This window comes from Nicotiana tabacum, chromosome 10 (assembly GCF_000715075.1).
Source record: "Nicotiana tabacum cultivar K326 chromosome 10, ASM71507v2, whole genome shotgun sequence".
Lineage (NCBI taxonomy): Eukaryota > Viridiplantae > Streptophyta > Magnoliopsida > Solanales > Solanaceae > Nicotiana > Nicotiana tabacum.
The window spans coordinates 36727518-36741422 of record NC_134089.1 but is presented as its reverse complement, the minus strand read 5'-3'; the positions used below and the strand labels follow the sequence as shown (position 1 = coordinate 36741422).

General features: G+C 37.7%; 1 protein-coding gene and 1 pseudogene across 2 annotated transcripts; one reads left to right on the top strand and one right to left on the bottom strand.

The window, feature by feature from the left end:
• The first annotated feature begins 1619 nt into the window (after nucleotides 1-1619).
• Nucleotides 1620-6778, top strand: LOC107831601 (vacuolar cation/proton exchanger 3). 2 transcript variants are annotated; one of them, XM_016659386.2, is made up of 11 exons: nucleotides 1620-2197; nucleotides 2936-3003; nucleotides 3115-3143; nucleotides 3680-3876; nucleotides 4073-4291; nucleotides 4887-5018; nucleotides 5119-5235; nucleotides 5323-5376; nucleotides 5804-5920; nucleotides 6151-6241; nucleotides 6611-6778. In XM_016659386.2, the coding sequence occupies exons 1-11, from the start codon at nucleotides 1907-1909 to the stop codon at nucleotides 6664-6666; spliced, it is 1371 nt and encodes a 456-aa protein (XP_016514872.2). In that variant the 5' UTR covers nucleotides 1620-1906; the 3' UTR covers nucleotides 6667-6778. The 2 variants fall into 2 exon arrangements, 1 of the variants encoding a protein (XP_016514872.2); XR_012695449.1 differs by having other exon boundaries at nucleotides 1652-2197; nucleotides 5804-5943; nucleotides 6120-6241.
• Nucleotides 4357-4539, bottom strand: LOC142165681 (U2 spliceosomal RNA; annotated as a pseudogene).
• Nucleotides 6779-13905: the final 7127 nt, after the last annotated feature.

Sequence of the window (13905 nt, the reverse complement as noted above, 5' to 3'; positions counted from 1 at the left end):
GTAATCAAGCACGGATATATCCTTCGTGCATATCCTCACATTCACGCAAGCAATAATATCAATATGTAAATAAGGCACGAAACGCCTTTCGTCACAATCACTCTTCCTCACAAGCACGACAACATCCTTCGTGCATGTCACTCTTCCTCACCATGCAATCACAAACAACACAATACCAAGAAAGGTTAGAAGCAAATTAAACATCAACAATGGTATTTGAACACAACTCGTCATATGAGAATCTTTCAATGATTAATGCCAATAACCAATCAACAAATTCACGATCTCAACACCCATTACCATAATAATCTCAACGTAAGAAATAACATGAATACGAGTAATCAAAGAATTAATCAATCTATCTAAGACATGAAAGACATAATACACAAAATAACATGGCACAATTAAGACTAATTTTGCTCCATGCTTATCTCATGGCCAATGCATATACACACGTCACCTTGTATATGTGCCACCCCCAACACATGGATCACATAGCAAATAGACTTGATTCTACCTTATTTCCCTCAAATCAATATTAAACAAGACACTTACCTCTTTTCGGAACACAATCAACAATCCAACACGGCTTTTTTTAGAACAAGCCTTCAAATCAAACAAAGATCCCAACTCCCAGTCCCCCTTAGCAAATGCGAGCCTGACTTTGCAAAAGTGAAGCTCGCATTTGCGAACAAGTTCTCGCAAATGCGAGACCTGCAGACATTCAACATCAATAGTCTCGTTAAGCCAAAAAAATCAGTGTGTAACGCCTCCGAAACTCACCCAAGCCCCTTGGGTTTCAATTCGGACATCCACACGAGTGTAATAACATCATACAAACTCGCTTGCTAGCTCAAATCATCAAAATAACACGAAATACCAATAATATGTCATTAAAACTCAAGATTTTTAAGTTTAAAACTCATTTTCAACTTTTCACATAATGCGCCGAAACCGCCTCGGATCTCCCGGACCCCAACCAAATATACGTACAAGTCCAAAATCATCATATGAACCTACTGAAATCGTCAAAATATCGATCCGAGCTCATTTACAAAAAGCGTTGACCGTGGTCACCTCTGGTGACATTTAAAGTAAATAATCACATTTTCTTTAGAATTTCACATATGAACTTTTCGGATATCGATACGGACCATACACACAAGTCATAAATCATCAAATTGAGATATGTAAAGTCTCGGAACACACAAAAAGAAGCTAGTATTCAAAATGACCTATCGAATCATTACAATGTGCAACCTTGGAAAATTACCCTTTCGGACAACATTAGACTCAGGTATAATAATTGCTCATATAACTTTCAGTTTGCTCACAAAATATTATACTGCGGTCTAACTTTTGAATAACTTATATAAGTTTCAATCGTGGTCTAGCGTCTGCAATAATTTACAAAAATTTAAACTGTGATCTAATATTTTATCATAAAATGTTTAATTTGCTCAATATATTTAGACCGTGGTTTAAACGGTCAATCAATTACAGGAGAAATAAAAGATGACCATTTACTAAAGATGATACAGAAAAGGACAACCGGCAAAAATTTCACCCATTTCTATCACTGTAATAGATTTTTTGTTTTCCTAAAAGAAGTTACATTTAAAAAAAAAAAAAAACTTTCTAATGATATCCCAAAAAAACAAAAATAGAAACTTCGGGGAAATTGCTTGCTCCAAATCATTTCTTATATAATGTATATTCAAGGCCACCGTACTCACACAGACAGTTATCACTACTTACCAATACAACAGTGTACTCAAAACCCTTCATACTCCATAGTTATCTCTCTTGGTTACGTTTCTTATAATTACATATTTAAAACTATTTGCATCAGCATAGATTAAAACCAAACAAATACAAAAAAGAATACACGACATTTTCAAAACCAATGTCTTCATCATCAGCACCAGCAGCAGAAACATGGCTCTTAGAAAATGGAAATATTAAACCCTTAAGCAAAGAAATGAGGCACGGACATGGCCGTAGCCGAACAGCTCATAACGTGTCCTCTGCATCTCTGAGAAAAAAATCCGATCTTACCCTTGTCCGTAAAGTACCTTGCAGCATTGTTAGAGATGTTCTTGCTAATATTCAAGAGGTCATTTTAGGAACTAAACTTTTTGTGCTCTTCATTGCTGTCCCTTTTGCCATTCTTGCTCATTACCAAAACTTTGGAAGAGTAAGTCATCTTCTCTTTTCTTTTTATTATTGTTAATTTTTTTTGTTGATTTTATTGAATTACTTTGATCATTTTATCTAATGCTTAATTACAATTTAACATGATATTAGATATTAGAGTCAGGCGCACCCATGATTTGAAAGTTGCCGATGCACTTTTGCATTCAACCAAAATCTACTTTATATATAAGGTGTCCTTCTACGTATCACTATATATATATATATATATATATATATATATATATATATATATATATATATATATATTTACTGAACTCTTCAGGTGCCAGTGAACTCTCTAATTACTATATAGGTCCGCTCTGATTAGAATAGGTAATAGGTTGTCCAGTGTTCTATCTCACTGTCACCCAAAATTAAAGGAAAAATATATTTTTAGTGAAACGAAGAACCAGACACGAACGTGACGAGGTGTAATGAAGATAAAATACATAGAGTAATTAACTAATCAAAACTGTATTTTATTAAATATTATAAATTTTAGATTAGATGGTTATGTAGTTCTAACAGATTATGACCTTATGCATGAATGAAACACAAAATACTAGAAGTTTGAGTAGTATTTTAAACGGTGATTAAATTTTCATTTTGGACAAGCAAAAAGAGCCGTTGAATGATACGGATCTGAGAAGCTATTATTTAATCAACACTTCTGTTATTTCTTATTATTAATTTATTTCATTGTACTGACATTCTTATTATTTTTTCTTAAAAAAATCAGTCATGGGTTTTTGGATTGAGTTTAGTTGGACTCACACCATTGGCTGAACGGATCAGCTTTTTGACAGAGTAAGGAGATTGATTCCCTAATTTATAATCAAAATTTTATATATTAATTTAATTTACTATTATCTGATTATTATTTTTGTTTCCTTCCGTTTATGATCGTTGAATTTGCAGACAAATAGCTTTCTTCACTGGTCCAACAGGTACTAACTAATTTACCATTTATTTTTATATATAGCTTTCATGTAAGTCTGAACTAGAAACCTCTTTGTTTATTTCGCCAATATTTTAATTAGAACTCCCAATATATATTCTTTCTCCAATAAAAAGAAAAAAAGATAAAGGATAAAGAGAAGATAAGATTGAAGTGCAGTTCTGTATCCTCTCTATAACAGCTTTAGTTTTAGCATTAATATTATCAAAGAGATTTCTTTTTTAGCCAGGATAATGTATACAGGAGGACCACAAAGCGTACGATGACCTAATCTTAGGAACTGAAAATTGAACAAATAAATTTAATTTTTGCACTGGCGGTGTACAATTCTTTTATACCATCTTCAACAACAGTTATATTGATAATGTAAAGGTATTTTGAGTCTTTAATTGCATGATTATTTTTGGTGTTTTCTTAATAAAATAAATTGATGCTTTTAGCTTGACAGAAAAAAAGGTATTAGGGTTCCTTTTTATTTTTGGGATCCGACTAATTAATAAATATTGTGCATGTGTTTTTGTTCAGTTGGAGGGCTTCTAAATGCAACGTGTGGGAACGCAACGGAACTGATAATAGCAATTCTTGCTCTGACGCAACACAAAGTAGATGTTGTGAAATACTCCCTATTGGGCTCTATACTTTCAAACCTTCTTCTGGTTCTTGGCACCTCCCTCTTCTGTGGTGGCATTGCTAATCTCTCCAAGGAACAAAAATATGACAGGGTACGTACTATATATTTTTTTGTTATTTTCTCATATTTGAAAAATATTTTTACCCACCGAACACTAAAAACATGTTCTTTTACGAAATGTTCACTTTTCCGCCTCTCTCCCTCACTATTAATTAGTGTTTGGATTAAGAGATTAACATATATGTACAACAACTTTTTAATTTTACTGGCTTTATGTAATTGAACAGAAACAAGCAGATGTGAACTCACTGCTTTTGCTGTTGGGACTATTATGTCATATGCTACCATTGATGTTTCGTTATGCTGGAGTTGGAGAATCTGTTGCTGTTACAGCTAAAGCAACTCTTCTTCTATCAAGAGTCAGCTGCATTGTCATGCTCATTGCCTACCTCGGTTACCTAGTTTTCCAGTTGTGGACCCACCGCCAACTTTTTGACGCACAAGCTGTAAGTCTCCGTATTTATCACGAGTTTAAGTTACAAATGTAAGTCATATACTTATTTTTTCTTTTATAAGGTGCGCCTGGCTTGGGCTGTAGTGCGACGCGCAAGGCCCAAGTGGCAAACTACCTTGTCGTACCTTTCCCCTTAAAAAATTAAATAATATTGTGCGGACTAATAACCCATATATCAGATATTAAATTAATAAGAACATATACTATACTTCATCTTAGCTAAAAGGTCGAGAAAGGTATGTTGCCGTCACAACTGAAATTATTATATTGATTGTATATTTTTTTTTTCACGATTAGCAAGTAAAACGTGAATTTAATCAACTTATGTGAACGGATAGTGTCCAACTTTTTAACCATCAAGTTAAGATGACTTATAACAATGTATAACTGTTTATAATTATCTTAATGTGATAACCTGCAAATGTTGCAAAAACAATGTTACAACCGTTTAAATTATACTAATAATGTTTTTTTTTTTACATTGTTAGTATATATAAGTTAAATCCTCCTTCATTAGTTGTTGCTAGCTATTGCATGACTCGATTCATATTGAATTTGACTAAGTTATAAATTGTTATAATGATCAGGAAGAAAATGAAGATGATGACACAGTCGAAGAAGAGGAAGCAGTGCTTGGATTCTGGAGTGCATTTGCATGGTTGGTAGGAATGACTGCAGTTGTTGCTCTATTATCTGAATATGTTGTTGGTACTATTGAGGTCAGTAATTAATGAACTAATTAATAATCATTAAAGATATATATTCTTTTTAATTATGAAGTCTTGACAATTTAATTTATTTGACATTAAAATTCAACAGGCAGCATCAGATTCTTGGGGAATCTCAGTGAGCTTCATCAGTGTTATTTTGTTACCAATTGTTGGAAATGCTGCAGAACATGCTGGCGCTGTCATTTTTGCTTTCAAAAATAAATTGGTATGTCGAATTTGAATAGTGATCATATTCCTGCATTAATAATAAGCTAATAAGGGAACCTAAAAATCGATTTGGTGCATAACGCAGGACATTTCTTTGGGAGTTGCCCTAGGCTCAGCAACTCAAATTGCCATGTTTGTGGTACGTATCTCACTCCCCTATATTCCTAATTTATTTCAGAGTTTAATTTTGTGCACTAATAATGTAAAAGATTTTTTTACACTATTAGATCACCAAAACAACAAATAATTATCAATTCATAATAATTAAAACTAGTAATATGAAATATGGCAGATTACTGCTACAATATATTAAAATATACTTATACTGAAATAACTCTTTACAATGTAATATATATATTTCGCCTAACTTTTCGACTTAAATCTTCGACATATACTATTTTCCCCTCAATATAATAACTTTCTTCATTTCCAACTGTTTTGAATTAAGTAATATTACTTATCAAAGGTTTTTATATTTCAAATTTCAACCAATTAGATGATCACTATATAAAACTTGAACTATTATATGACCTAATTTATGATATCTTCTGATTTACATCATTCAGGTTCCATTAAGTGTTATTGTCGCATGGATTATTGGTGAGAGAATGGATCTTGTTTTTAGTCTTCTTGAGACTGGCTCCCTCGGTTTGGCAATAATTGTCACAGCTTTCACTTTACAGGTAATTAATTTTTGGGTCGCTATGTGATAGCCCTAAGAGCTACGTTGTTTGAACTTTTTAAAAATTTTGTCGCACACATGTCAGATTCTCTAAAAAGTAAAGCCATTTTTTAGAGGATTGATAGAGGATTGGGCTACATTTTTGAAGAGTACAAACAATTCATCATACGATAATTATATCTTCTTTAATCAAATAACAGTTAATAATGACACTTTTAATTGTACTTGCAGGATGGAACATCACATTATATCAAAGGATTAGTCCTCCTGCTCTGTTACATTGTCATTGGAACATGTTTTTTCTTCTACAACAGACCACAAAGTAAGATCTCCATCTAAATTTTCTTTTATATTATATAGAAATATCTAATCATTTCCTAAATGGATTTAAGTTATATATACTTAGTTAGATTAACCTCTACTAGCATTAATTATTACTTTTACAAGGTTATCAGTTACATAAAACTTACTATATAGAGGTTTACTTGTAATTACTTATAGTTAACTTAATTGCATAAATATATTTTACACCCTCCGTCCATAAAAATTAAACTCTTTTCAAATTATCAAGGTTTTATTCTTGGGTACAATAGATCTTTTTCATCACCTTCAGAAGATGATGCAGTAGAAAAAGTTCCAACTCTCATTTCGTTGAAAATTTCACTAATTATTTTTTGCTCTTTTTGTATAGACCAACCAAATGGTATCAACTTTGGCTCATCAACTGGTGGAATCGTAAGAGTTTGATTATTACAATTTGTATCAACAAAAGGCTGGAAACCAACAAAAACTGGATGCATATCATATTCTTTGATTGGGAATATTGGGTTTTACGGAATTATGATGAGAGTTTGATGTACTATTCTTTTTTTGTGTGTATTTAATGGGATGATTGAAGCATGATCGTTGTAAGTCTATAATATAGTTTATTATTCTGTAGTTGCTGAGGGTACGGTTTCTTATACCAGCAACTGGTTGTAAGGGTTTCGCTTTTATTTACAGCTTTCAAAAAAAAAAAAATGGAAATCTCCATTGCAGTTTTTATATATGGGATTGTCAAATCCTTTGGGAGAAAATATATGGAATATCTTTTATGTTGACTATGGTTAAGACCATGCTTTAGTTACTTAAATCTGAATCATTGATATTACTTTTAATAGTGCAATATGTGTCATCCATTCAAGTAAGAATTTGAAAAAAAATAAACACAATAGGAAATGGAGAGGACTAGTCCGGTATGGAAAAAATTATATAATGCTGAGTTTGTTGGAGAAGAATGCTAATGGCACATTTTATTGGAGCAGTTGTGACAGATGGCACACACGTCGGAAGACATGTTGCAGTCACTCCCCAGTCAATTGCTCTGTTATTTTGATTATATAGTGGAGCCTCCAGATATGGATATCACCTATGAGATCGCATACAAACATTTCGGCGAGGATGGTTTACCTTGAAAATGGTATTAACAATTATATTTAATTTTGTGGTTCTAAAAATATGTGATTTATTTCAATATTAGTTGTTAGGCAGTAAATGCTAAGTGTAAGTAAAGAGAATAAGATATGCAAACCAATGTTATCGCAAGACTAGGCCTCGAACTGGCTGGAACAGGGGGGCCTCGAGGTCCAGTTAGGGCAGTTAGTAATGAACGATTGATGAAGAAACAATGATATCGAAGGCCTCAGAGATAGCCTTTTGCGGTTAATAATTGGCAATAAATGAAGAACAATAAATGATAATAAATGAACAAACAATAGATCTCTAGAGTAATTATTGAGCACGTTTAGGCAAGAAAAGCAGAAAATGTTCTATTGTATTGAATATTCATCTGTTACAAAAAGACAAGGGTCCCCTTTATATAGGAGGGGGAATCCCAACATAGTACATGTCTAATAATGACGAGAAAATGCTATTGGTACAGCTGTATAATGGCCTAGTACGGATTTGTACTATTTCTCGCAGACTCTGTCAGTTCTAATCACGTGCCCTCGGGAGTTTCCGCCTTTCTGTGACGGTCATCGATTTTCATGCTGCATCGAGGTACGCTGTGATGAGTCTTCGATATACCCTCTCGAGGCGAGTGCTTCGGGGACGAGCCTTAGAATGTGCTTCGAGCCTATCGAGGCCGGGCTTGAAATGCCATAGAAGCCTTAAAATCAGCCTTCCCTGATTTTGACCGTATACAGATAGTCCCCGCGTTTCTTGGAATGAAAAAACAAGGAATGATTTGAATTCTTCAACTCTTCAATGCCTCCATCATTACATCAGGTATGTCATGTAAGCGATTGATGTGACAAAAAGGGATGTCCAAAAGTCACGTTCGCACGGCTCTTGAAAAGCCTCGAATTGATTACGACGGTTGGCCGTCCTTTGGCTTTCACCAGCGCGCACTACTGGCCCCTATAAATACTCCAATCCTTCACTCTTTACTTTTCATCATATCTCCAAGCTTTCAACAACTCTTCTTACTTCTTTCTTGTGTTCGTCTTTCATCCAGTTTTTCTCTTTTCCTCTGAAACCTTTCAGCAAAAATGGCAAAGACCTCTAGAACTATTCCCCAAGATGATAAAGCTTCTTCATTTTCACACTCGTCTAAGGGCAAGGCCATAATACCTCCTCGTCTTGAGGAGTTCATCCCCGGATCTTGTGAAACACCTCCGATTTCAAGGTTGACAAGCCTTCTTCGAAACCGGGGCGGTGCGAACCCATGTCACGATATATTAGCCTGATAACCGACACTGGGAAGGTGAAAGTTGGTTGTCGTTGGGGAGAGGCGGTGCAAGTGGAGATTCCTTCTTAGGAGGAAGATATAACGACACATAAAGCCGGTTTCCTTAGTGTATACACATATCCTTTTACCCTATGTCCTGTAGAACAATCCTCGCCGTCGATAGACCCTGTGATTCACGATTTCTACAGAAAAGATCGGGTGACGCTCGGCCAAATCCATCCATCATTCTGGCACATTATTTACATGATTAGGCACTTTGCAAACATGGTCGAGGGGATGACTTTTACCCTTGACCATCTGATTAGGATGTACAGCCCCGACTTTATCGAGGTGGTCTAATTAAGCTTCAACGTCGGGCCTCGAAGGTTCTCTTTGCTTGCACCGACAAATACAAGGACAGATGATGGATGAACCATTTTGTCCGAGTTAGGACCTCGGATCTAATTCCTGTTGAAAGGATGCCATTCCCCGAGGAATGGAATATGAATCGTAAGCGAATATGTTAATTAAATATTCTCTTTCCTTTGGACTATTTTCCCCTTGAACTAACTCCCTTCGATGATGCAGTTGTTGTGTGGTGCCCTAGCGCGATTAAGGATCTCTTGGGCTGGGTTCGCTAGCTCGATTCGACTTGCCCGTATGCTAAGCGCGTGTGGCGCGATCTGGCCAGGGCCCGATGAGAAGCTAAAATTCATTATGAGGTTTTTCTTCTGTTGTACGTGAGCTATTTAAAGGAGATACCCCTTGACTGTATTCTCATTTTTTGTACCTATATTTTGTGTTTGTGCAGGCCTAGGAGAGGCCTCTTTGATGAGGGAAACCCCCTCCGGGAAGGCAGATACCCCAAAACCTACCAAGGAGAAGAAGAGAAAGAGAAAATCACCGACTAAGTCCCCGAAACTGAAAAAGGCTAAAGCTCAAATGCCTAAGGTCGATTCAGCGGCCTTAACTTCGGAAGTAGTAGAGATCCCCCGAGATGGGGGTGAAGAGAAAGATGAACCCCCGCTAGCACCTGGGGGGAAGAGCAAGCATGATTGCTTCGGACCTTGCTGAGCCAATGGCTGTTGAGCTGAAGGCTTCTAAACCAGAAGTTGCTTATGTTGTCCCACCTCAGGCCAGAGGCTCTCGAGGGTGGGTCAGATGATGTCCCTGAGCCGGTCGACGGCCAAAACATTTCCCGAGCCGAGGGGCATTCGGTAGATGAGTTAGGTGAGCCCAGTTCTGAGGCCCCTCGGAGGTAAGAGAAGGCCCCGATCGAGCCAGCCGTAGTTATTGATGTGGGTGATTCTCTGCCGGGTCCAGCATTCTCTCCTAGGGAGATACTGGATGCCCATAATAGAGAGACTTCCGATGTGGGGGCGTCCCTCGGGGAGAATGACGTGTTTGAAGGATTCTTCACTGGGGTCGAAGAAAACCCCGAGCTTAACGCCTTGCTCATTTTTTAGGAAGCCGAGAAGCTCTGCAAACAGGTAATCTTTCGTCGACTATGCTCTGAGCTCCGATCCTCATCTTCTTGATCTTCTTCTTTTACACTTTCAGGCTATAGTGCTTTACAATCAGGCCTTTGCTAAGTCCCAAGCTGAGTTGACCTACTATGAGGAAGAGTGTAGGAGTCTCTCATCAGAGGCTGACGAGATCAGAGCACTTTTTTCCAAAAAGGAGGAAGAACTTCATAACCTTTGAGATCGTTTGGAGATGGTGTCTCGAGAACGGACCAATCTTGCTAAACAGGTAATACAGTCTTCGTATGTTTTTATTTTTGTGCTTGTCCTACTTTAGCATTTAACACATTTAGGTTGATTTTTGCAGCTTGAGAAGAAAGATGTCCTGATGAGGGAGGGGCTCGAAGCCAGGGATATTGAGATTCTCAAACTCAAGCAGCGTGTGGACAAGATAGCCTCCAAGAGAGATACCCTCCAAGGGAAGTTGACCTTAGTTGAACATCATCTTCAGGATGCAAGGGCGGACAGTAGTAAGCATAAGGATCTCCATGCTGAATCGGTCGTCGCGCTATCTGCAGCCAAGTCCGAAGCCAATGCGCTCATATCCTCGTACGAGAAGATGTTGCAGCTGGAAATGCTCGAGCCAAGAAGGTATCTGAAGAGGTTGAGCTTGAACTAACCCGAGCCCTGGAGCGTGCTTGATTAAGATCTCGGAGATGGGCGCTCGAGGATGTACATGCAGGGGCCATCGATTTGTCTGCTGAGATCGAGAGGGTGAAAGCCCTAGAGGAAGAATCAGCAGCTTTGCTTTCTTCCGATGATGGTTCGGCCATCGACTCGGAGGATGATGAATATGAAGGTGAAGTCCCCGAGGGGGAGGAGGTCGTTAATGTTCCGGGGGTCGAGGGCCAAGCCATTGAAGGCACAACTTCTGAGGGAGCTCCGTCCGGTCAAGTGACCCCGACGGTAGATTAGGTTTTTATTTGTTCATTTTTTGTGTAAGGGCTCCAAGCGTGAGCCTTGAAAATATGTCTTTATAAACCTTTATTATATATATAAGGATCTTTGCTTTTCGTCATTTCTTGTCTTCCTTTTGCCTTTTTGGAATAAACTTTGATGTTTGTCGATAACCAGTCCGATGTGTCGTACTTATAATATAAACCCCTTAGGTTTTCATGCTCGATGAATGATCGATAATAGTTGATCGTTCGGGGTTCGATCCTCGAGTTAAATTTTGATCGTGGGTTATCGACCCTCAAGTTTTTAACACATTGTCCCTTAGGCTTTTTAGATCGGCTCTTAGGTTCAACATATTGGCCCTTAGGCTCTTACGTATTGGCCCTTAGGCTCTTTAGATTAGCCCTTAGGCTCTTATGCATTGGCCCTTAGGCTCTTTAGGCTGGCCCTTAGGCTCTTACGCATTGGCCCTTATGCACTTTTTAGATTGGGTCGGTGCAACCTCTAATATGGCTATAGTTTTTCCCCCTTAGGTTCTTTAGGCTGGCCCTTAGGCTCTTATGCATTGGCTCTTAGGCTCTTTTAGATTGGGTCGATGCGACCTCTAATATGGCTATAGTTTTCCCTCATTTTGGCTAAAGACTTTTGAAGTTTTGATTATGTTTTGGCATGTTTTATGTTCGTCTGATCCTTCGACGGATCAAACGACAACCTCGATTGTGAGTCGATATGTGACAATAGCTGAGTACCTCGGTATGTTCGCTCGAAGGCTGAGTTTTTGAGACCTTTTCATCGAAGGCTGATTGTTTTGAAGCCTTTTTATTGTTCTGAGCTGATATTATCGAAGCTCCTTTGCTTATGCCGAGGGTAGCCTGATTAACCGGTTCTTTTCGAAGTATTTGAAGGCCTTTAGTTTTATGGCGGCAGTCAGACGTATCCGAGCCGCATTAATTCGGATGTAGCCTTTTAGTTCGACCGTAGTCTTTATGTTTGGCCGTAGCCTTTAGTCCCCGGGTGCGGTGACCTTGGCGTCTATATCGAGTGTATGCCTTTTTAGGGGTCTTACAAGTTCGAAATGTAGCCTTGGCCTTAATATTGGGGTTATGACTTTTTAAGGTCTTACATATTTGAGTATGCCTCGTTGAGGTCTTATAAGCTCAGTATTGCCTTATTGAAGTCTTATAAGTTTAAGCGCGCCTCGTTGAGGTTTTACGAGCTCGAAGTTGCCTTATTGAGGTCTTACAAATTCGAGTTTTTATGGCTTCGACAACACGAATGTTCGAGGATTTTTGGCCCTTGAGCCGTTTTGCATTAATGTAGTAAACTTCTTTGAGGCACACAACTTTTTGACAAGAAGAGAGGCTTCTTTGATTACTTGATATATGTGTAAATGTTCTTGCCTTCGGAGGCTCAATTGTTCTATATGGACACGGTTCATTCGACCGTTTGGCCTAATACAATATTTTCCTATCGAGGTCCCCTTAAGCATAACTCAATTTTTTCGAAAAGATAAACTTCGAGAGGGATTCCCCTAGTATTCGAGGCTGATTGAGAAAAAGCCTTGAATATTTGTTGAGTTCTCCTTAGGTAGCATATAGATGTTGCCTCGTTAAAAACCTCGCCAGTAAAATCCATTTGGGATAAAACTCGATCGAAGGGAAAAAGAGTGCAACATATGCTTAAAACCCAAGGTCTTCGAGTCGAAGGGTGCTTCAGTGTCTCCCATCGAACACCTGTAAGAAATTAGTATGAGACATAAAGCGAAAAGAGAGAAGGTTATACCTTAGCAATAATAACGTTTGAGCATCGATATGTTCCAATTGTTTGGAAGTTGCTCGCCTTCCATGGTGCCAAGTTTGTAGGACCCTTTTCCTACTACTCCGAGGACACGGTACGGTCCTTCCCAGCTCGGGCCTAGCTTCCCTTCATTTGGGTTTCGCGTGTTGAGGGTTGTAGACATGTGATTTTTGACCCTCCCCAAGATTTTTCATATTTTAGCACGTAAATACTTAATTTAGGCCTAATATCGCTATTTCAACTAATTTTTACTCTTTTACTTTATTTTATTACAAGAAAACGAAAATTACAAAAAATAGATTCATTAATGTTTTGTAGTCATTTTTAATCTTAAAAAATACCAAAAATAGTTTTGTTTAACGGTCAGTCTTATTTTAATAGTTATTTTACTTAAGTTGGATTAATTAATAAGTGAGATCGTATTTTTATTCTCGTTCGCGGGGAAAGAATAAAACTTAGGCTCGAGCAACCCATTTTTAGGCCTAATTTGGACCTAGCCTATAATTTCCAAGATCATAATTCCTAGGCCCATACCCCTAACCTTATCCCTATCCTATATAATAGTACCTAATGCCTAAATAGGAGGTACACCAAAAAATACAGGGAATCCTCCGTTTTCTTCAGAAAAACCACACAAATATACAAAACGGAAAAAGCAAAAAAGCTAAAGAAAAAAGGGGTCTGATAATGGCAGCCGCAATTCACGAAACCTTACCCCTGTCATCGTCTTCTCCAAATGACCTACCCCCATTTTGATTTCTTCTTCTAAAAAACATCTAGCCTCAACGGCACCTCTAACCAATGACCCCTGAATGCTAAAACACACACACACACACACAACCTTCACCATCCTCTCGCCGGAACTCACACGAACAAACACACAAAAATCACTAAAACACATACACTTCAACTAAAGGTTTTGAGTCAAGGTCGCCGAACACGCTTAAGCGTGAGATTCCAGTAAGGTTTTTCGTTCGAAATTCTGGTCTCAAGTCGATTTTGGGTCTAAGCTCTGTTATCGGATCTCTGGTGTGAGTCGTGGTTGGTCGTTGTATGAGC